This window comes from Anomaloglossus baeobatrachus, chromosome 3 (genome assembly GCF_048569485.1).
Source record: "Anomaloglossus baeobatrachus isolate aAnoBae1 chromosome 3, aAnoBae1.hap1, whole genome shotgun sequence".
In the NCBI taxonomy this organism is placed as follows: Eukaryota; Metazoa; Chordata; class Amphibia; order Anura; family Aromobatidae; genus Anomaloglossus; species Anomaloglossus baeobatrachus.
In genome coordinates, this window is record NC_134355.1 from 30328588 (window position 1) to 30351531 (window position 22944).

The 22944-nt window shown below is 51.3% G+C and overlaps 1 protein-coding gene across 1 annotated transcript in view; it reads right to left on the reverse strand.

Moving 5' to 3' along the window:
* MIA3 (MIA SH3 domain ER export factor 3) overlaps positions 1-22944 on the reverse strand; it is a 198828-nt gene that overhangs the window by 99533 nt on the left and 76351 nt on the right. The window contains exons 13-15 of the mRNA XM_075341433.1: positions 15689-15760; positions 13501-13605; positions 12571-12693 (exon numbers count right to left, since the gene is read on the reverse strand). Of these exons, the coding sequence (XP_075197548.1) occupies positions 12571-12693; positions 13501-13605; positions 15689-15760 (300 nt within the window). The remainder of the gene's footprint in view (positions 1-12570; positions 12694-13500; positions 13606-15688; positions 15761-22944) is intronic.

Consider the following 22944-nt stretch of genomic DNA (forward strand, 5'->3'; position numbering starts at 1 on the left):
AAAATGGCAGGATGTGCGGTCACCACATTATTTCCAAATATATGCCTACTTGCGGTCACGAGCCAAGTAGCAGATATTCCGGCTTCTCTATATGCTCCGGAAGCGGATGAGAGGCTTCGTCAGCACGCGACCGCAACCGTGCAAAATTATGTAGCTGCAGTCACGCAATGAACACTCACGTAGACGACTCCTGACATTGTGCATATTGCACAGTGACAGTTGAAACGTATGGTTAGTGCAGGAAATAACCCTTATATATTCATCTAAATCATACATGTAATATATAGAAAGAATCCTATATATAAATTTGCGCTGAACCACAACAAAAAAGAGAATTTTGTTTACTTACCGTAAATTCTTTTTCTTATAGTTCCGTAATGGGAGAACCCTCAGACCATGGGTGTATAGCTTCTGCCTCCGGAGGACACACAAAGTACTACACTAAAAAGTGTAGCCCCTCCCTCCGAGGCATATACACCCCCTGGATAACCAAATATAGCCAGTTTAGTGCAAAAGCTGAAGGAGAATAGCCACCCACAAGTAGAGATAGAGCAAGAACCGGAACAACCGGAGCCTCTGTCTACAACAACAGCCGGTGATAACACGCGGAACAAGAAACTGCCAACAGGCAACAGGGGAGGGTGCTGGGTCTCCCAATACGGAACTATAAGAAAAAGAATTTACGGTAAGTAAACAAAATTCTCTTTTTCTTTATCGTTCCTTATGGGAGACCCAGACCATGGGACGTCTCAAAGCAGTCCATGGGTGGGGAATAAACAGAAACTGAGAAGTAGGCGAAACCTAACTTCACAAATGGGCGACAGCCGCCTGAAGGGGCGCTTGTGCCCAAGCTCGCATCTGCCGAAGCATGAGCATGCACTTGGTAGTGCTTCGAAAAGGTATGCAGACTAGACCAAGTGGCAGCCTGACAGACCTGCTGAGCCGTAGCCTGGTGCCTGAAAGCCCAAGAGGCACGACAGCTCTGGTCGAGTGTGCCTTAATCCCCGGCGGGGGAGGCACTTGAGTACACTGGTAGGCATCAGAAATGGCCGACCTAATCCAACGAGCTAGGGTCGGCTTAGAAACTCGAGAGGCCCTTACGCCGACCTGTGGTCAGCACACAAAGAGAGGTGCACCGCCTAAGAACAGCGGTGCGAGACACATAGATCCGGAGCGCCCGCACCAGATCCAGAGTATGCAACGCTTTTTCAAAGCGATGAACAGGAGCCGGACAAAAAGGAAGGCAGGGAAATGTCCTGGTTAAGGTGGGAAAGGAGAAACCACCTTAGGGAGAAAAGTCCGGAGTCGGACGGAGAACCACCTTGTCTTGATGAAAAACCAAAAAAGGTGACTCCGAAGAGAGCGGCAGCCAAATCAGACTCTCCTGAGGAAAGCTATGGCCACTAGAAAGACGACTTTCTGTGAAAGTCGAAACAAAGAAACCTCCCTAAGAGGCTCAAAGGGGGGTTTCTGGAAGGCCGTGAGGACCAGATCAAGGGTCCCAGGGATCCAAAGGCCGCCGGTAAGGCGGAATGATGTGGGATGCGTCCTGCATGAAGGAGCGCACCTGAGCCAGCCGGGCGATACGCCGCTGGAACAACACCGACAGAGCCGAGACCTGTCCCTTGAGGGATAGTCCTAGCTGTAGACCGGGACTGTAGAAAGGACAGGAGGGTCGGCAAGGAAAAGGCTCAGGAATACTTCCGAGCCAGAGTCATAGAGGAGACTACTTCAGGAGGGATACCAGAAGTCGTCAAGATCCAGGACTCAAGAACCACGCCGTCAATCTGAGAGCCGCAGAATTCTGGGCGAAAAGCGGACCTTGTGAGAGAAGGTCTGGACGGTCCGGGAGATGCCACGGCGCCTCTACGGACATATGGAGGCAGGTCTGAGTACCTAGCTCGCCTGGGCCAAGCAATGAGAATGACCCGACGGCCCTCCATTCTGATCTTGCGCAGGACTCTGGGCAAGAACTAGAGGGTGGAAACACGTAAGACAGATGAAACTGGGACCAATCTTGAACCAGCGCGTCCGCTGCAAGACCTGAGGATCGTGGGAGCGAAGATCCACTTCCGGGGAGCCCCACTTGCGGCAGAGGGACCGAAACACTGCCGAATTGCAGAGTCCACTTGCCTCTGTCCACGGTATGACGGGCTGAGATAATCTGCCTCCCAGCTTTCACGCCTGGGCTGTGGACTGCGGATATGGTGGGACTTGGAGTCCCTCCGTCCACTGAAGGATGCGTTGAACCTCTAAAATTGCCAGGCGGTGAGTGTCCCCGCCCTGGTGGTTGATGTAGGCAACCGCTGTCGCGTTGTCTGACTGGACTCGAATGTGCTTGCCCGCCAACTTGGTGAAAGGCCAAGAGAGCTAGAAGCAGAGCTCTGATTTCCAGCACATTGATCGAGAGGGCTGATTCAGACGGGAGTCCCAAGTGCCCTGCCTCTGTGGTGGAGATATACTGCTCCCCAGCCGGATAGACTGGCATCCGTGGTGAGGATCACCCAGGACGGAGCCAGGAAGGAGCGTCCCTGAAGAGAGAGAGAGAGGGGCCGAAGCCACCACTGAAGGGAGCCCCTGGCCTGTGGCGGACAGAGAGCCACTAACCTGTGCAAGGAGGAAGTCCGCTTGCCCCAACAGCGGAGAATGTCCAGCTGCAGAGGACACAGATGGAACTGGGGCAAGGGAACCGCTTCCATTGACGCCACCATCTGACCCAGCACCTGCATTAGGTGCCTGATGGAATGACGGCGGGGCCTCAGCAAAGAGCGCACCGCTAGTGAAGGGACTGCTGTTTGACTAAGGGGCAGCTTCACAAGTGCCGGCAGAGTCTCGAACTGCATCCCTAGGTACGTGAGCTTTTGGGTCGGAGTCAGAGTGGACTTGGGAAAAAAACAAGCCACCCAGAATTGGACTAGAGTGGCGAGAGTGAGCGAAGCACTCCGCTGACGGTCTGCACTGATGAAGCCTTGACTAGAAGGCCGTCCAGGAAAAGGGATGCCAACCCTTGGAGGTGCAGAACCGCAACCACAGCTGCCATGACCCTGATGAATACTCGAGGGGCCGTGGCTAACCCGAAGGGAAGAGCCACGAATCGGAAATGTTCCTCTCTGATTGCAAAACGTAGCCAATGCTGGTGTGAAACTGCAATTGGCACATGCAGATAGGCATCTCTGATGTCGATGATGCAAGGAATCTCCTTGGGTCATTGAGGCAATGACTGATCGCAGAGACTCCATGCGAAAAGGCTGCACCTGAACATGCTTGTTGAGAAGCTTGAGATGCAGGATGGGGCGGAAGGAACCGTCCCGTTAGGGGACTAGGAAGAGATTTGAGTAGAAACCTCTGAACCGTTCCCAAGTGGGAACCGGTACAATTACTCCGTTGGCCTGCAAGGATGCCACGGCCTGAGAGAAGGCGGCGGCCTTGAAGCAGGGGGGAGTTGACAGAAAAAATCTGTTTGGCAGGCTGGATAGAATTCTATCCTGTAGCCGTGGGAGATGATATCCCGCACCCACTGATCGGAGACGTGTTGAAACCACATGTCGCCAAGCGGGAGAGCCTGCCACCGACCAAGGATGTTGCTGGCGCGGCCAGATAGTCAAGAGGAGGCTGCCTTAGTGGCAGCAGCTCCTGCGGTCTTCTGAGGACACGGCTTCGTGCGCCAGTTGGGTTTTTGGTCCTTGGCTGAGTTAGTGGACGAGGCCGAGGGCTTAGAGAACGACCAGTTGGAGGAACGAAAGGAACGAAACCTCGACTGGTTCCTGCCCTGGACAGGTTTGTGGCATGGAAGTACTCTTCCCGCCAGTAGCTTCCTGAATAATTTCATCCAGTTGTTCACACGAACAGCCTGGGCCCAGCAAATGGGAGCCCAGCAAGGTACTTCTTTGAAGAAGCGTCTGCTTCCACTCTCTAAGCCACAAGAACCTGTGGATAGCGAGAGAATTGGCCGAAGCCACCGCAGTGCGGAGCCTCCAGCATGGCAGACATGGCATAGGATGAAAAGGCTGAAGCCTGGAAGTTAAGGCAACCATCTCGGGCATAGAGTCCCTGGTGAGGGAACGCATCTCCTCTAGAGAAGCAGAGATGGCTTAGAAAGCCCACACTGCTGCAAAAGATGGGGAGAACGAGGCCCCTGCCGCCTCATATACAGATGGCGGTCAGTGGAATCCTTAAGAGAGTTGGCATCAGCCACTGATACAACTTTCCGGGCTGAGAGTCTAGACACCGGAGGGTCTACCTTTGGTGAATGAGCCCACTCCTTGACCACCTCTGGTGGAAACGGAAAACGGTCATCAGAACCACGCTTTGGGAAGAGTCTGTCAGGACAGGCTCTGGGCTTGGTCACAGTGGCCTGAAAACTGGAGTGGTTAAGGAACACACTCCTTGTTCTCTTAGGCAAGGTATACTGATGCTTTTCTGCCAGAGAGGGGAGCTCCCCTGATACAGGCGGATTGAGGTCCAGTACAAAATTAATGGACGCAATCAAATCACTAGCATCTGCGTCACTTTCGGACAGATCAATGGGGTACATGGAGGTAGCGTCCGAGCCCCCAGTAAAGGCATCCTCCCCGTCCTGCGAGTCAGCTCGTGAATCAGAGCCGCGGGACGAGGAAGGAGAGGGGACCCTGCGTCTCCATTTTAGGAGGACGGGGTCTGAGCCAGATGAAGAATCCTCTGTGAGCTTTTCTGAGCGAGCCGTAGCAGCAGAAGCGCCCTTAGAAGGGGGCTGATGCTTGCTCAGCAGTGTCCGGGACATCTGTCCCCTGGAGAGAGGGATTCTACCCAAGCCGGGGGTTCAGCCACCGGAGCCGGAGCAGCCGGAGGGGCCACTGGGGATGAGCCTCCAGGCTGAGGCACCACCATGTTAGAGCAGGCATCACAATGTGGTTATGTGCTCAGTACAGGCAGTACGAGCCTACATGCAGTGCATATTAAGTACAGCCTTGCTCCTCGTGTGAGACATGTTGCTGAAGTGGGGGCTCTGAGCCAGAATGACCCCCAGCAGAGTATATACACAGAGTATATAAGCAGGTCCACAACCGGGGGTTGTGGCTTGCCAGACCGTTTGACATTGGGAATCTCTGTGCCCTCCAGATCCCACAGCCCGGACCCCCAGAGAGATGGCCAGTGCCGATCGCTGTCACAATGTGGTTTATGCAGACATGCATAAGAACGCTGATAAAAGGGCGCCGGAGCGAGGAGAGGGGGCGGGGCCTACTCTAAGAGCAGGATCCGGAGGGCCAAGGAGATATACAGGGGAGGGAATATTACCTTAGAGAGGAGTGTCCCTCCCCTGTGTCGAATGGCCGCTGGGCGGAGCCGCACTGTCCCTCAGCATGATTGGCATGCAGGGGCAGTGAAAACGAAACTAGGCCTCAGGCGAAGCCGGGGCCTAAATTTAACGATGCGGCCGGCGAGCAGGCACCATCGGCGCGGTTCTCAGGTGAAAACCAGAGACCCGGCCGGAAATGTCACAATAGATACACAGCACACTCTCCCCAACAATAAAGTACAAGAGACCCCCGATAATAACGTCTCAGATACTTAGCTTGTGAGACGCAGGGCCAGGTCCCTGAGGGGTGAGTGCTCCGTCCGGCAGGATCCTGAAAGGGCTGCGGATGGAGACCGGTCTCCTGCAAGGCAGAGAGAACCGTGCTGGCTCCCACTTCAAGCCAGAGCCCGAGGGATGGTGAAGAAGCGCGGCATGTAAAGGCTCCAGCCCTGAAATCAACCTTAACAACACCGCCGACACAGTGGGGTGAGAAGGGACATGCCGGGAGTCCAGGCTTGGACCCGCTTTTCTTCAAACTCTTTCCAAAAATCAAAATCAGATGAGAATGCATGTGTGGATGTGTGCCTCCTGAACACAAAGCATTGAACTGGCTATATTTGGTTATCCAGGGGGTGTATATGCTCGGAGGGAGGGGCTACACTTTTTAGTGTAGTACTTTGTGTGTCCTCCGGAGGCAGAAGCTATACACCCATGGTCTGGGTCTCCCATAGGAACGATGAAGAAATGATTTTGGCAAAAGCTATGTAATATATTTTATTTTATTTTATTTTGTTCTCCACTCATGTAATAAAACCAAGGGATTACACGCAAACTCTAACATAAAATATCATAAATCAATGAAGCAGATGGAGCCTCGGCCGACCGCTCATCTGCTAAACGTTGCAACAATACAAGTACTTGTATACAATTTGGAGATGCGACAAAAACAAAAAGCAAAAAAAGGGAAAAAAGAAAAAATAAAAAAAGAGAATTTTGTTTACTTACCGTAAATTCTTTTTCTTATAGTTCCGTAATGGGAGACCCAGACCATGGGTGTATAGCTTCTGCCTCCGGAGGACACACAAAGTACTACACTAAAAAGTGTAGCCCCTCCCTCCGAGCATATACACCCCCTGGATAACCAAATATAGCCAGTTTAGTGCAAAAGCTGAAGGAGAGTAGCCACCCACAAGTAGAGATAGAGCAAGAATCGGAACAACCGGAGCCTCTGTCTACAACAACAGCCGGTGATAACACGCGGAACAAGAAACTGCCAACAGGCAACAGGGAGGGTGCTGGATCTCCCATTACGGAACTATAAGAAAAAGAATTTACGGTAAGTAAACAAAATTCTCTTTTTCTTCATCGTTCCTATGGGAGACCCAGACCATGGGACGTCTCAAAGCAGTCCATGGGTGGGAATAAACAGAAAACTGAGAAGTAGGCGAAACCTAACTTCACAAATGGGCGACAGCCGCCTGAAGGATGCGTCTGCCCAAGCTCGCATCTGCTGAAGCATGAGCATGCACTTGGTAGTGCTTCGAAAAGGTATGCAGACTAGACCAAGTGGCAGCCTGACAGACCTGCTGAGCCGTAGCCTGGTGCCTGAAAGCCCAAGAGGCACCGACAGCTCTGGTCGAGTGTGCCTTGATCCCCGGCGGGGGAGGCACCTGAGTACACTGGTAGGCGTCCGAAATGGCCGACCTAATCCAACGAGCCAGGGTCGGTTTAGAAGCAGAGAGGCCCTTGCGCCGACCTGTGGTCAGCACAAAAAGAGAGGTGAACCGCCTAAGAACAGCGGTGCGTGACACATAGATCCGGAGCGCCCGCACCAGATCTAAAGTATGCAACGCTTTTTCAAAGCGATGAACAGGAGCCGGACAAAAGGACGGCAATGAAATGTCCTGGTTAAGGTGGAAAGGAGATACCACCTTAGGGAGAAAGTCCGGAGTCGGACGGAGAACCACCTTGTCTTGATGAAAAACCAAAAAAGGTGACTCTGAAGAGAGCGCAGCCAAATCAGAGACTCTCCTGAGGGAAGTTATGGCCACTAGAAAGACGACTTTCTGTGAAAGACGAAACAAAGAAACCTCCCTAAGAGGCTCAAAGGGGGGTTTCTGCAAGGCCGTGAGGACCAGATTAAGGTCCCAGGGATCCAAAGGCCGCCGGTAAGGTGGAATGATGTGAGATGCGCCCTGCATAAAGGTGCGCACCTGAGCCAGCCGGGCGATACGCCGCTGGAACAACACTGACAGAGCCGAGACCTGTCCCTTGAGGGAATTGAGGGATAGTCCTAGCTGCAGACCGGACTGTAGAAAGGACAGGATGGTCGGCAAGGAAAAAGGCCACGGGGCATGGCCGGAAGACCGACACCAGGACAGGAAAATTCTCCAAGTCCCGTGATAAATTTTGGCCGAGGAAGACTTCCGAGCCTGAGTCATAGTGGAAATGACTTCGGGAGGAATGCCGGAAGTCGTCAAGATCCAGGACTCAAGAGCCACGCCGTCAATCTGAGAGCCGCAGAATTCTGGCGGAAAAACGGACCTTGTGAGAGAAGGTCTGGGCGGTCTGGGAGATGCCACGGCACCTCTACGGACAGATGGAGCAGGTCTGGGTACCAAGCTCGCCTGGGCCAGTTTGGAGCAATGAGGATGACCCGACGGCCCTCCATTCTGATCTTGCGCAGGACTCTGGGCAAGAGAGCTAGAGGGGGAAACACGTAAGACAGACGAAACTGGGACCAATCCTGAACCAGCGCGTCCGCTGCAAAGGCCTGAGGATCGTGGGAGCGAGCCACGTAAACCGGGACCTTGTTGTTGTGCCGGGATGCCATTAGATCCACTTCCGGAGTGCCCCACTTGCGGCAGATTGACCGAAACACTGCCGGATGCAGAGCCCACTCGCCGCTGTCCTGAGATAATCTGCCTCCCAGTTTTCTACGCCTGGGATGTGGACTGCGGATATGGTGGACTTGGAGTCCTCCGTCCACTGAAGGATGCGTTGAACCTCCAACATTGCCAGGCGGCTGCGAGTCCCGCCCTAGTGATTGATGTAGGCAACTGCTGTCGCGTTGTCTGACTGGACTCGAATGTGCTTGCCCGCCAACAGGTGGTGAAAGGCTACGAGAGCTAGGAGCACAGCTCTGATTTCCAGCACATTGATCGAGAGGGCTGATTCGGACGGAGTCCAAGTGCCCTCGGAGAATGTCCAGCTGCAGAGGACGCCGATTGAACTGGGCAAAGGGAACCGCTTCCATTGACGCCACCATCTGACCCAGCACCTGCATTAGGTGCCTGATGGAATGACGGCGGGGCCTCAGCAGAGAGCGCACCGCCAGATGGAGGGACTGCTGTTTGACTAAGGGCAGCCTGACAAGTGCCGGCAGAGTCTCGAATTGCATCCCTAGGTACGTGAGCTTCTGGGTCGGAGTCAGAGTGGATTTGGGCAGATTGACAAGCCACCCGAATTGAACAAGAGTGGCGAGAGTGAGCGAGACACTCCGCTGACAGTCTGCACTGGATGAAGCCTTGACTAGAAAGTCGTCCAGGTAAGGAATCACTGCCAACCCCTGGAGGTGCAGAACCGCAACCACTGCTGCCATGACCTTGGTGAATACTCGAGGGGCCGTGGCTAACCCGAAGGGGAGAGCCACGAATTGGAAATGTTCCTCTCCGATTGGAAAACGTAGCCAACGCTGGTGTGAAACTGCAATTGGCACATGCAGATAGGCATCTCTGATGTCGATGGATGCCAGGAAATCTCCTTGGGTCATTGAGGCAATGACTGATCGCAGAGACTCCATGCGAAAATGCCGCACCTGAACATGCTTGTTGAGAAGCTTGAGATCCAGGATGGGCCGGAAGGAACCGTCCTTCTTGGGGACTAGGAAGAGATTTGAGTAGAAACCTCTGAACCGTTCCCTGGCGGGAACCGGTACAATTACTCCGTTGGCCTGCAAGGATGCCACGGCCTGAGAGAAGGCGGCGGCCTTGGAGCAGGGGGGAGTTGACAGAAAGAATCTGTTTGGCGGGCTGGAAGAGAATTCTATCCTGTAGCCGTGGGAGAGGATATCCCGCACCCACTGATCGGAGACGTGTTGAAACCACACGTCGCCAAAGTGGGAGAGCCTGCCACCGACCAAGGACGTTGCTGGCTCGGCCAGATAGTCAAGAGGAGGCTGCCTTGGTGGCAGCAGCTCCTGCGGACTTCTGAGGACGCGGCTTCGTGCGCCAGTTGGGCTTCTGGTCCTTGGCTGAGATAGTGGACGAGGCCGAGAGCTTAGAGGACGACCAGTTGGAGGAACGAAAGGAACGAAACCTCGACTGGTTCCTGCCCTGGACAGGTTTCCTGGTTTTAGTCTGTGGCAAGGAAGTACTCTTCCCGCCAGTAGCTTCTTTAATAATCTCATCCAGTTGTTCACCGAACAGCCTGGACCCAGCAAATGGGAGCCCAGCAAGGTACTTCTTTGAAGAAGCGTCTGCCTTCCACTCTCGAAGCGACAAGATCCTGCGGATAGCGAGGGAATTAGCCGAAGCCACTGCAGTGCGGTGAGAAGCCTCCAGCATGGCAGACATGGCGTAGGCTGAAAAGGCTGAAGCCTGGGAAGTTAAGGCAACCATTTCAGGCATAGATTCCCTGGCTAGGGAATGCATCTCCTCTAGAGAAGCAGAGATGGCTTTGAGAGCCCACACTGCTGCAAAAGATGGGGAGAACGAGGCCCCTGCCGCCTCATATACAGATTTGGCCAGAAGGTCAACCTGGCGGTCAGTGGGATCCTTAAGTGAGGTGCCATCAGCCACTGACACAACTGTCCGGGCTGAGAGTCTAGACACCGGAGGGTCTACCTTTGGTGAATGAGCCCACTCCTTGACCACCTCTGGTGGAAAAGGAAAACGGTCATCAGAACCACGTTTTGGAAAGCGTTTGTCAGGACAGGCCCTGGGCTTGGTCACAGTGGCCTGAAAACTGGAGTGGTGAAAGAACACACTCCTTGTTCTCTTAGGCGAGGTAAACTGGTGCTTTTCTGCAAGAGAGGGTTGTTCCTCTGATACTGGCGGATTGAGGTCCAGTACAGAATTAATGGATGCAATCAAATCACTAACATCTGCATCACCTTCGGTCACATCAATGGGGCACATGGAGGTAGCGTCCGAGCCCCTAGAAAAGACATCCTCCTCGTCCTGCGAGTCAGCTCGTGTATCAGAGCCGCGGGACGAGGAAGGAGAGGAGGGAGAGGGGATCCTGCGTCTCCTTTTAGGAGGACGGGGTCTGGGAGCAGATGAAGAATCCTCTGTGAGCTCTGGAGAGCGAGCCGAAGCAGAAGAGGCGCCCTGAGAAGGGGGCTGATGCATGCTCAGCAGAGTCCGGGACAACTCTCCCATGGAGTCGGCAAAGGACTGGGAGATAGACTTAGAGAAGGATTCTACCCATGCCGGGGGTTCAGCCACCGGGGCCGGAGCAGCCGGAGGGACTACTGGGGAGACTCCAGGCCGAGGCACCACCATGTTAGAGCAGGCATCACAATGTGGATATGTGCTCGGTTCAGGCAGTACGAGCTTACATGCAGTGCATATTGAGTACAGCCTTGCTCCTAGTGTGAGACATGCTGCTGAGGTGGGGGCTCTGCCAGAATGACTCCCAGAGAGTGTATAAGAAAGTCCACAACCGAGGTTGTGGCTTACCAGACAGTTTGTGTGCCCTCCGGATCCCACAGCTCGGACCCCCAGACAGATTAGCAGAGATGCTGCAGCCAGCGCCAATCAGTGTGAGAACGCTGAGAAAATGGCGCCGGAGTGAGGAGAGGGGGCAGGGCTTAGTAAAAGAGCGGGATCCGGAGGGCCAAGGAGATATACAGGGGAGGGAAACATCTCCTCAGAGAGGAGTGTCCTCCCCTGTGCCGAACGGCCGGTGGGCGGCGCCGCACTGTCCCCTTGCATGACTGACATGCAGGGGCAGTGAAAACGAAACTAGGCCTCAGGCGAAGCCGGGGCCTAAATATTACAATGCGGCCGGCGCGCAGGCACCCTCGGCGCGGTTCTCTGGTGAAAACCAGAGAACCGGCCGGAAATGTCACAAAGGTTAAATAACACAATCTCCCCAACATTAAAGTGCAAGGGACCCCCCTGACAAGAACGTCTCAATACTTAGCTTGTGAGACGCAGGGCCAGGTCCCTGAGGGATGAGTGCTCCGTCCGGCAGGATCCTGAAAGGGCTGCGGATGGAGACCGGTCTCCTGCAAGGCAGTGAGAACCGTGCTGGCTCCCACTTCAAGCCAGAGCCCGAGGGATGGTGAAGGAGCACGGCATGTAAGGCTCCAGCCCTGAAATCAACCTTAACAACACCGCCGACACAGAGGGGTGAGAAGGGACATGCCGGGGGTCCAGGCTTGGACCCACTTTTCTTCAAACTCTTGAAAATCAAAAATCAGATGAGAATGCATGTGTGGATGTGTGCCTCCTGAACACAAAGCATTGAACTGGCTATATTTGGTTATCCAGGGGGTGTATATGCTCGGAGGGAGGAGCTACACTTTTTAGTGTAGTACTTTGTGTGTCCTCCGGAGGCAGAAGCTATACACCCATGGTCTGGGTCTCCCGTAGGAACGATGAAGAAAATGAAAGATAAAAAATAAAAATATGAATTCGAATAAAAACCTCAGGGAAGGTTTTCTAGTAGTTGACACAGTACACAAAGCAACCCTCCATTTCAAGAATAGATGACCTCTGTACTTCAGTACAAAAAAGTCCCCAAATAGTGCTTTAAAACATGCACTCCACAAAAGCTGCAGTTGCCTTTACAGGACTACTAAAAGCAGCACATCTAGCATAATTGCCGCTCAATATTTGTAGGAATGTAGCAGTTTTAACAGATAGTTGCAATCTCTGTGCTACAAGTTTCTCGATTCCTGGATACAAAGTCTCTAGCAGAATATAACAGGCTGTCTGCGCTGTGGATTTTTTTCCCCCATGTACCGGAGTAGGAGATTTGAACAGGAACACAGCATTTTGTTGTGGTTCAGCGCAAATTTATATATAGGATTCTTTCTATATATTACATGTATGATTTAGTTATTATCAGGCAATAAAAGGGTTTTTGCCTAAATAATTAGCTGCAGAACCATTTGAAACAAAGGGTTTTAGCGCTGACCCTCTACTTATTTTGTATTATATATTTATCTGCAGCAGTTCTGCATTGCTGTGTTTGGAGGAATCCGTGTCCGGTTCCCCTAATCACGAGCCGTAAGAGGGTCTATAGGACAGAGCCAAAATGCTCACACTTAAGACGACACCGATTACCTCGATCTCATTTTCCTTGTAGGCCAGAGCTTCCTCCAGGTCCTTGTGTGATTTCTGCTGGAGGTGGATTTGCTCGTCCAGCTCGCGCTGCCTCTCGCTCCATCCCTCCGCTTCCTGCAGGAGCTACAACAGAAAGAAACGAGGTGTGAATAAGAATCAGAAACATATATTACAATGGACGGAGGTGGATAAGACACGACACCGGTAAGTCTTCCAGCTCCGTGTGTGTCAAGGGAGGAATTTTGGGTAAAGATAGCTAATGGTATATTCATACAGGGCATCCAGAGACAGTGCCGTGATAGAGACAGACACACATACATATGAATATATATATCAGAGCCGATATTAATGAAATAGACAATGAGTACATAAGACATGTTCTCCTTGAGCCAGCGTCACCAACTGACTTTCATGTTGTCAAGGGAGGAATTTGGGTGAAGACTGCTAATGGAGTCTTTGTTCGGGATATCCAGAGACGGTGCCGTCTTAGCTGTATATCAGTGCCGATATATTAATGTATAAGACAATGAACATAGACATGTTCTCTTTTTCAGCCAGCGTCATCCACTGAGCTCGTGTATTGCAAGACACCCAATTATACGGTTTGCATCTTTAACCTTGAAGCTAGAACAAGGGAGTAAGGAGTATTTCACTCCCTATTTTCTCCCAGCACATGGTTTGTTTTTTGTACATTCTTTCTGTGTGAAAGCTACTGATAAGACTTTGCAGCTTCACATTCTGGCTTCATTATCTTTGGTTAACTCCTTCATAACTATACAGCTTAGAATTATATTATGGGTCTATTCGATTGCTACATAGACAGACAGATAATTATGCTACTACATCTATATTTTGATTATTTACATACACAGATATTCTTATTAGGTTTAAACAAACAAACTATAGCTCAGGCCACCTCCACATGTGTACCTGCTCCTTCCGGTCCTTCAGACGGGTGTTCTCCTCTTGCAAAATACGGACATCGCTTCGGACCTTCTGCTCTTTCATTTTTGCTTCGCTTAATGCAATTTGCAACTGAAATAACCGGAAAGGATAAAAGGCAAAAGTGAGAGAGAAAAAGGAAAAGCGCTGGTTGTAGCAATTGCATTTGACAGATGCAGCTGAACAATCAATATCACTGCACAGACAATGGTTGCAATTATGCGTGGATGTCAGCCTCCTTCGCACAAAGCATGAAAACTGAGGAGCCCGTGAGGCACGGGGGGTGTATAGGCAGAAGGGGAGGGGCTTTACACTTTTAAGTGTAATACTTTGTGTGGCCTCCGGAGGCAGAAGCTATACACCCCAATTGTCTGGGTCTCCCAATGGAGCGACAAAGAAATGGCGGATCGCTGTAGATTCAGCGTTCCTGGTCCTTGGAATACAGCCAATTTGGCTTAGAAACAGCCACGTGCTGCTCATTTGCCTGCAGCGTAATATTAGGTGCAACATTCAAATTAATGGCCGACCACGTAATACAAGGCCAGACACTGTCTGCAAGAGCCGCTGCTTGTCCCCTCGGCTCAGAAGGGGTCCCCGAAAGGGACACGTTCCCCCCACATTAGTTGAGAAAGTGATAAATGAAAGATCAAGTCGGCTTAACCTCATCACGACCGAACGATTTTTCGCTTTCCGTTTTTTTTTTTCCGCCATTCTTCCGAGAGACGTAACTTTTTTATTTTTTGGTCAATCTTGCCATGTGAGGACTCATTTTTTTGCGGGACGAGCTGTACTTTTAAACGAAACCATAAGTTTTACCGTATAGTGTACTGGAAAACGGCAAAAAAAATTCCAAATGCAGAAAAATTGCAAAAAAAAAAAAAAAAGTGCAATAGCACTATTGTTTGTGAGATTTTATTCACTGTGTTCACTGTATGGTAAAACTGATGAGTCCATGTGATGCCTCTGGTCAGTGCGAGTTCGTAGACACCAAACATGTATCGGTTTACTTTTATATAAGGGAAAAAAAAAAAAAATAAAAAAAATGGCGCACGTTTTACGCCATATTCTGTGACCCGTCTCATTTTTCGGGATCTATGGCTCAGTGACGGCTTATTTTTTGGTGTCTCGAGCTGACGTTTCTAATGGTACTATTTCTGCGCAGATGCTATGCTTTGATCGCCTGTTATTGCATTTTGTGCAAAAGTTGTGGCGACAAAAAAAAAAAAACAAAACGTAATTTTGGTGTTTGGAATTTTTTTGCCGCTACGCTGTTTACTGATCAGATTAATTGATTTATATTTTGATAGATCGGGCGTTTCTGAACGAGGCGATACCATATATGTGTATATTATTTTTTTTTTTTAACCCTTTAATTTTCAATGGGGCGAAAGGGGGGTAATTTGAACTTTTAGGTTTTTTTTTTTTTTTTTTTTTTTACTTTTTTATTTATTTTACTAGTCCCCCCCTAGGGGGCTATATGGATCAGCAATCCGATTGCTCTGTACTATCTGCTGATCACAGCTACAGAGCTGTAAACAGCAAATACGCGCACTTTCTGCTTCACTCGGCTCCGGGCCGGGTGAAACTGAAAGTAATTCATGTGCAGTACAGGAGTCATCACATGACCCTGTGCTAACTTGACAACCACCGGAAGTCACATGACCGCATCACGTGACTTCCGGTATCGGGCAGTAAGTAAAAGTTTACCGCGGATGCCGTTATAATGGCGCTGTCACATATTGACAGCGCCATTTAAGGGGTTAAACGGCACGAGTAGATAACGATTCTGCATGTGCCTAGCAGGTACACATTTCAGCTGTGAAAATCAGCTGAGATGTGCGCCGATCGCGGCATGCTGCCGGCGGCTGACCGCGGGCAGTAACATTATGACCTCTAGGACGTAATATTTCTGCCTGCGGGGTTAAATGTGTTATCCTGATCCTGTCCCTCCAGCACAGGGAGCTGAGAGGGGCTACTGACGAGGCTTCTGCTGGTCTCGTGCACGGCCGCCAGGTATCTAATCAATTAGAAAAGGCAAAGTGCGATACCGGCCTGCAGAGGGATCAATACCAACAGGCAACAGAGGCCACGTCAGCAGCGGATCTTACCTGATGCAGGAGTAGGATGCTGTGGAGAATCCCTTTAAATATTTCCATTCATGGAGGACTGAACTCACCTCGGAGAGCTCTGCCGAGTTTTGCACAAACTGATCTTTCAGCTGCTCCACAGATTTCTGCCCTTCATAGATCTGAAAACAGAAAAAGTGGCTTTAGTCAATTCTTGTGACGACATGCTATTCTACAATTACGATACTTTCTGGAAAGCGAGGTGAACGTCATACATCTGTATGTGTATAGAAAGAGATGAGTAAGACTAGGATAAAGGTCCATTGATAAATGTACGATACCTATAAACGGGCTGTCCGGTAATGGACCACCCCCCACTTTAAGGGCTTGTCCGGTCTTGTGGTGAACATCTGCAGACTTCTGAATCTTCACATCGCGCGCACTGTGCACTGTCAGGATTCTCCAGTGTTGGCGGCGAGAGCGGGCGGTCATGTGACCGCAAATGTCATATGCATACTTCCAGCCACATGCCAACTAGATGTGCATGGGTTTTGAACAGAGTGAGACTGTGCACGTCTAGTTGGCCTGTGGCCGGAAGTACACATATAACATTAGTGGTCACGTGGCCGCCCGCTCTCTCCGTTGACACTGGAGAACCCTAACAGGTTGCGGTAAGTTTCAGAGAGGTCAGCACTGATATTTCCAGAGGATGACATGACATTGTGTCATAGGACCTTTGACAGATACACACAAACTACACTGAGTCAAACCATTACTTAAAAGGGAATCAGTCAGCAGGTTTTTGCTATTTAAGAGCAAGAAATCAGGAATGCCTGTTTTGTCACAGTCCGAACGTTATTTGCTTTTTTTTTTTTTTTAAAGCAGAAGGACTTATTGCTTGGACTACAAAGTCATGCAAATGGCAGTCCGACATACCCTCTCCTCTGATCGACACCTCACTATCAATATACAATCTTCATAGAGAGCCGGAGGTGGGCGGGACAGCTCTCTCAGCTCTGCTACATCACTAAAGCTAAAAATTCTGATTGGTTATAACGGCTGCACCCAGTAATCTAAGTGATACATTGCTGGATTCAGAATCTCCTTGCCTAAATCATGCTGCTCTCAGATGAGGTAGAAAAAACCTGCCGACATATTCCCTTTAAATGGACTGCCTGGTGTGCCCGTAATGATATCAGGGTTCAGAAGTCAGCGTGACCCTGCATCAACTGTATTAAATTTTGTCCTCTCCCAATGAATATATAGGGTAAGCATTTGCCTAAACCAGTTGGAGCAATGGTGGCGGAGAGGTGAGAGATCATCATGTGACATTGCACATTCATTAGCATGTTAGCACACCCACAGGGGCGTACTAATATGTTAATGGGGGCGACTGGTCGGGGAACTAACACCCAGGGGACTAGTCTCCTTTCACATGAGCATATGATATAGGATCTTTAGAAATACTTTTTCTTAAGATCCCTTTATCTATGCTAGTGTATACAGGGACGGTTAGGCAGGGATTAGCAATACGAAGCCAGATCTGCTCGTGGTGCCGGCTGCATATTGCACCTGACAGGTAATTTGTACGGAGCAGCCAGGTGAGATTGATGAAGTCCTATCACCAGTGACTACACGATCCATTCTGAAGAAGGCGGTGCAGGGTAACAAAGGCTAGGGCAATGTTAAAGTTCGGGGGGGGGGGGGGGTTTATGACCAAAGGCGGAGAATCACTGGCAAATTTTCTACATTTACGTTCTTGACAAAAGCATACACAACTCTCCCAAAAGGTCCAAACTTTCTAGCAAAAGTCAGGCCCAAACTTTCAGGTTGTAGGATCCGGATATCTTGCACTGTGACTGTGAGGGAGTCTCTGCAAACCGGGATCCCACAACCCGGGAGTTAGGATCCGGCCTTTCTTAAAATGTTCGGCCCTTTCGGTGGATATTAGGAAGTGTTCTGCGCACTCTTCTAAATGTAGAACGATCATTCTTATTAAAGGGAACCTGTCCGGTGCAATATGCAGCCAGAACCACGAGCAGTTCTGGGTGTATATTGCTAATCCCTGCCTAACCGTCCCTGTATCTACCGTATTTTTCGCTTTATAAGACGCACTTTTGTTCCCCCAAATTTTGGGGGAAAGTAGGGGGTGCGTCTTATAATCAGAATATACGGGGGGGGGGGGTGGGGGGGAGTATATATATATATATTATATATATACATACATATATATATATATATACAAACACACTACAGAGTTCAGGGGAGGTGGGGGGGCAGGTGATAGCTGCGGGCGGCAGCATTTGATCTCCTGCTCCCACTCATAATATGCACAGCGCTGTCCTTCACCATGGTGCTGAAACCGCACCGCGGCGATTGGCTGGGGCAGCGGCGTATATTATATCTGCCTGCGCCCTCCTTTGATCCCACATGCACCCCTGTGTTAGATATGGCCCCCATACTGCTGCCCATAGTAAAATAAAACATTCTTTACTCGCCTCCTCCAGCGCTGATCTCCCGGTCTCCCTCCTGCCGCTCTGATCATGCACGCAGAGATGATATCACTCTGCCGTGCCGATCACATGACCGGCTGAGAACCAGGAAATGCAGGCAGGAGGCCAGAGCTTAACCCCAAGGAGGTGGACACGAGACAGGACAGTGCTGGAGAAGGTAAGGAAAGAGTTTATTTTACTAAAAGCAGCAGCATTGGAGCCTTATCTAACACAGGGTACCGTGTGCCAGCCACAGTGGGCCAGTGTGTGCCAGACATAGGGGACATGTGGCATCACTGGGGGACGTGTGCCAGCACAAGGGGGCTCTATATTCAATATAAGGTGGCCATATCCAGATTAAGGGGGCTAATTTTAGGATGGGGGGGCTATGAGGGACATATACCCTATATGATTTGTTAAGACGGACACTGGCATTATAAGACGGACCCCATTTATTAAAAAATTCTCTATTCCTTCACCAAATTTGGGAGTGCATCTTATAATCAGGTGCGTCTTATAAAGCGAAAAAAGAGAATTTTGTTTACTTACCGTAAATTCTTTTTCTTATAGTTCCGACATGGGAGACCCAAACCATGGGTGTATAGCTACTGCCTCCGGAGGACACACAAAGTACTACACTCAAACGTGTAGCTCCTCCCTCCGGCTATATACACCCCCTGGATGACAATCTACCCAGTTCAGTGCAAAAGCTGAAGGAGGACATCCACCCATAAGTAGAGAAAGAGTAAACTCGGAAAAACCAGAACTCTGTCTACTAACAACAGCCGGTGAAACACACGGAACAAAAAACTGCCAACAGGCAACAGGGAGGGTGCTGGGTCTCCCATGTCGGAACTATAAGAAAAAGAATTTACGGTAAGTAAACAAAATTCTCTTTTTCTTTATCGTTCCTTATGGGAGACCCAAACCATGGGACGTTCCAAAGCAGTCCATGGGTGGGGAATAAACCAACTGAGAAGTAGGCAAAACCTAACTTCACAAATGTGCGACAGCCACCTGAAGAATGCGTCTGCCCAAGCTCGCATCTGCCGAAGCATGAGCATGCACTTGGTAGTGCTTCGAAAAAGTGTGCAGACTGGACCATGTGGCAGCCTGACAAACCTGCTGAGCCGTAGCCTGGTGCCTGAAAGCCCAGGAGGCACCGACAGCTCTGGTCGAGTGCGCCTTAATCCCCGGCGGGGGAGGCACCTGAGAACACTGGTAGGCATCGGAGATAGCCGACCTGATCCAACGAGCTAGAGTCGGTTTAGAAGCAGCGAGACCCTTGCGCTGACCAGTGGTTAGCACAAAAAGAGATGTGCACCGCCTAAAAACAGCGGTGCGTGACACATAGATTCGGAGCGCCCGCACCAAATCTAAGGAGTGCAACGCCTTCTCAAGCGATGCACCGGGGCCGGACAAAGAGAAGGCAGGGAAATGTCCTGGTTAAGGTGGAAAGGAGACACCACCTTAGGGAGAAAGTCCGGAGTCGGACGAAGAACCACCTTGTCTTGGTGAAACACCAAAAAGGGGGATTCTGAAGAGAGCGCAGCCAAATCCGAAACTCTCCTGAGAGAAGTTATGGCTACTAGAAAAACAACTTTCTGTGAAAGTCTAGACAAGGGAACTTCCCTGAGAGGCTCAAAGGGGGGTTTCTGTAAGGCCGTGAGGACCAGATTAAGGTCCCAGGGATCCAAGGGCCGCCGGTAAGGAGGAATGATGTGAGATGCGCCCTGCATGAAGGTGCGCACCTGAGCCAGTCGGGCGATACGCCGCTGGAACAATACCGACAGAGCCGACACCTGTCCCTTGAGGGAATTGAGGGACAGTCCTAGCTGTAGACCGGACTGAAGAAAAGACAGGATGGTCGGCAAGGAGAACGGCCAAGGAGCATGGCCGGACGAACGACACCAGGACAGGAAAATTTTCCAAGTCCTGTGGTAAATCTTGGCCGAGGAAGACTTCCGAGCCTGAGTCATTGTGGAGATGACCTCAGAGGGAATGCCTGAAGCCGTCAGGATCCAGGACTCAAGAGCCACGCCGTCAATCTGAGAGCCGCAGAATTCTGGCGGAAGAACGGACCTTGAGAGAGAAGGTCTGGGCGGTCCGGGAGACGCCACGGCACCTCTACGGACAGACGGAGCAGGTCTGGGTACCACGCTCGCCTGGGCCAGTCCGGAGCAATGAGCATGACTCGACGGCCCTCCATTCTGATCTTGCGCAGAACCCTGGGCAAGAGCGCTAGAGGGGGAAACACATAGGCCAGACGGAACTGAGACCAATCTTGAACCAGTGCGTCTGCTGCGAAGGCTTGAGGATCGTGGGAGCGAGCCACGTAAACCGGAACCTTGTTGTTGTGCCGGGATGCCATTAGATCTACCTCTGGAGTGCCCCACTTGCGGCAGAGTGATTTGAACACTGACGGATGCAGGGCCCACTCGCCGCCGTCTACGGTTTGACGGCTGAGATAATCGGCCTCCCAGTTTTCTACGCCTGGGATGTGGACTGCAGATATGGTGGACTTCGAGTCCTCCGTCCACTGGAGGATTCGTTGAACCTCCAACATCGCCAGACGGCTGTGAGTCCCGCCCTGGTGATTGATGTAGGCAACCGCTGTCGCGTTGTCTGACTGGACTCGGATGTGCTTGCCCACCAACAGGTGGTGAAAGGCTAGGAGAGCTAGAAACACAGCTCTGATCTCCAGCACATTGATTGAGAGGGCTGATTCGGACGGAGTCCAAGTGCCCTGTGCTCGGTGATGGAGAAATACTGCTCCCCAACCGGAGAGACTGGCATCCGTGGTGAGGATTACCCAGGACGGAGTCAGGAAGGAGCGTCCCTGTGACAGAGAGAGGGGCCGAAGCCACCACTGAAGAGAGCTCCTGGTTTGTGGCGACAGAGCCACCAGCCTGTGCAAGGAAGAGGTCCGCTTGTCCCAACAGCGGAGGATGTCCAGCTGCAGGGGACGCAGATGGAACTGGGCAAAGGGAACCGCTTCCATTGACGCCACCATCTGACCCAGCACCCGCATGAGGTGTCTGATGGAATGACGGCGGTGCCTCAGCAGAGAGCGTACCGCCAGACGAAGAGACTGCTGTTTGACTAAGGGCAGCTTCACAAGTGCCGGCAGAGTCTCGAATTGCATCCCTAGGTACTCGAGTTTCTGGGTTGGAATCAGAGTGGACTTGGGCAAATTGACAAGCCACCCGAACTGGACTAGAGTGGCGAGAGTGAGCGAGACACTCCGCTGGCAGTCTGCACTGGATGAGGCCTTGACTAGAAGGTCGTCCAGGGAAGGAATCACTGCCAACCCATGGAGGTGCAGGACCGCAACCCACTGCTGCCATGACCTTGGTGAATACTCGAGGGGCCGTGGCTAGGCCGAAGGGGAGAGCCACGAATTGGAAATGTTCCTCTCCGATTGCAAAGCGTAGCCAACGCTGGTGCGAAACCGCAATAGGAACATGCAGATAGGCATCTCTGATGTCGATGGATGCCAGAAAATCTCCTTGGGTCATTGAGGCAATGACCGATCTCAGAGATTCTATGCGAAAGTGCCGCACCTGAACGTGCTTGTTGAGAAGCTTGAGATCCAGGATGGGCCGGAAGGAACCGTCCTTTTTGGGGACTAGAAAGAGGTTTGAGTAGAAACCGCTGAACCGTTCCCGGGCGGGAACCGGAACAATTACACCGTTGGCCTGCAGGGATGCCACGGCCTGAGAGAAGGCGGCGGCTTTGGAGCAGGGGGGGGCGGACAGAAAAAATCTGTTTGGCGGGCTGGAGGAAAATTCTATCCTGTAGCCGTGGGAGATGATATCCCGCACCCACTGATCGGAGACGTGTTGAAACCACACGTCGCCAAAGTGGGAGAGCCTGCCACCGACCAAGGACGTTGCTGGCGTAGCCAGATAGTCAAGAGGAGGCTGCCTTAGTGGCAGCGACTCCTCCGGCCTTTTGAGGACGCGGCTTTGCGCGCCAGTTGGGTTTACGATCCTTGGCTGCGGTAGTGGACGAGGTCGAGGGCTTAGAGGCTGACCAGTTAGAGGAACGAAAGGAACGAAAATTCGATTGGTTCCTGCTCTGGACCGGTTTCCTGGCCTTAGTTTGCGGCAAGGAAGTACTCTTTCCGCCAGTAGCTTCCTTAATTATGTCATCCAGCTGTTCTCCAAACAGCCGGGACCCAGCAAAAGGGAGACTCGCAAGGTACTTCTTAGAGGAAGCGTCTGCTTTCCACTCTCGAAGCCACAAGATCCTGCGGATCGCGAGGGAGTTAGCGGAGGCCACCGCCGTGCGGTGAGAAGCTTCCAGGATGGCAGACATGGCGTAGGATGCAAAAGCCGAAGCTTGAGAAGTTAAGGCATCCATCTCAGGAAAAGAGTCCCTGGTGAGTGAATGCATCTCCGCCAGAGAGGCAGAGACTGACTTAAGAGCCCACACTGCCGCAAAAGACGGGGAGAACGAGGCTCCTGCCGCCTCATATACAGACTTGGCCAGAAGGTCAACCTGGCGGTCAGTGGGATTTTTAAGAGAAGTGCCATCAGCCACAGCTACGACTGTGCGGGCTGAGATTCTGGACACCGGAGGGTCCACCTTTGGGGACTGGGCCCATTCCTTAACCACCTCCGGTGGAAAAGGGAAACGGTCATCTGAACTACGCTTCAGAAAGCGTTTGTCAGGACAGGCCCTGGGCTTGTTAACAGTGGTCTGAAAGCTGGAGTGGTTAAAAAACATACTTTTAGCTTTCTTAGGAGAGGTAAACTGGTGTATCTCTACCAGAGAGGCTTGTTCCTCTGACTCTGGTGGGTTGAGGTTAAGAACGGAGTTAATGGACGCAATCAAGTCACTAACATCCGCATCACCCTCAGACAAATCAA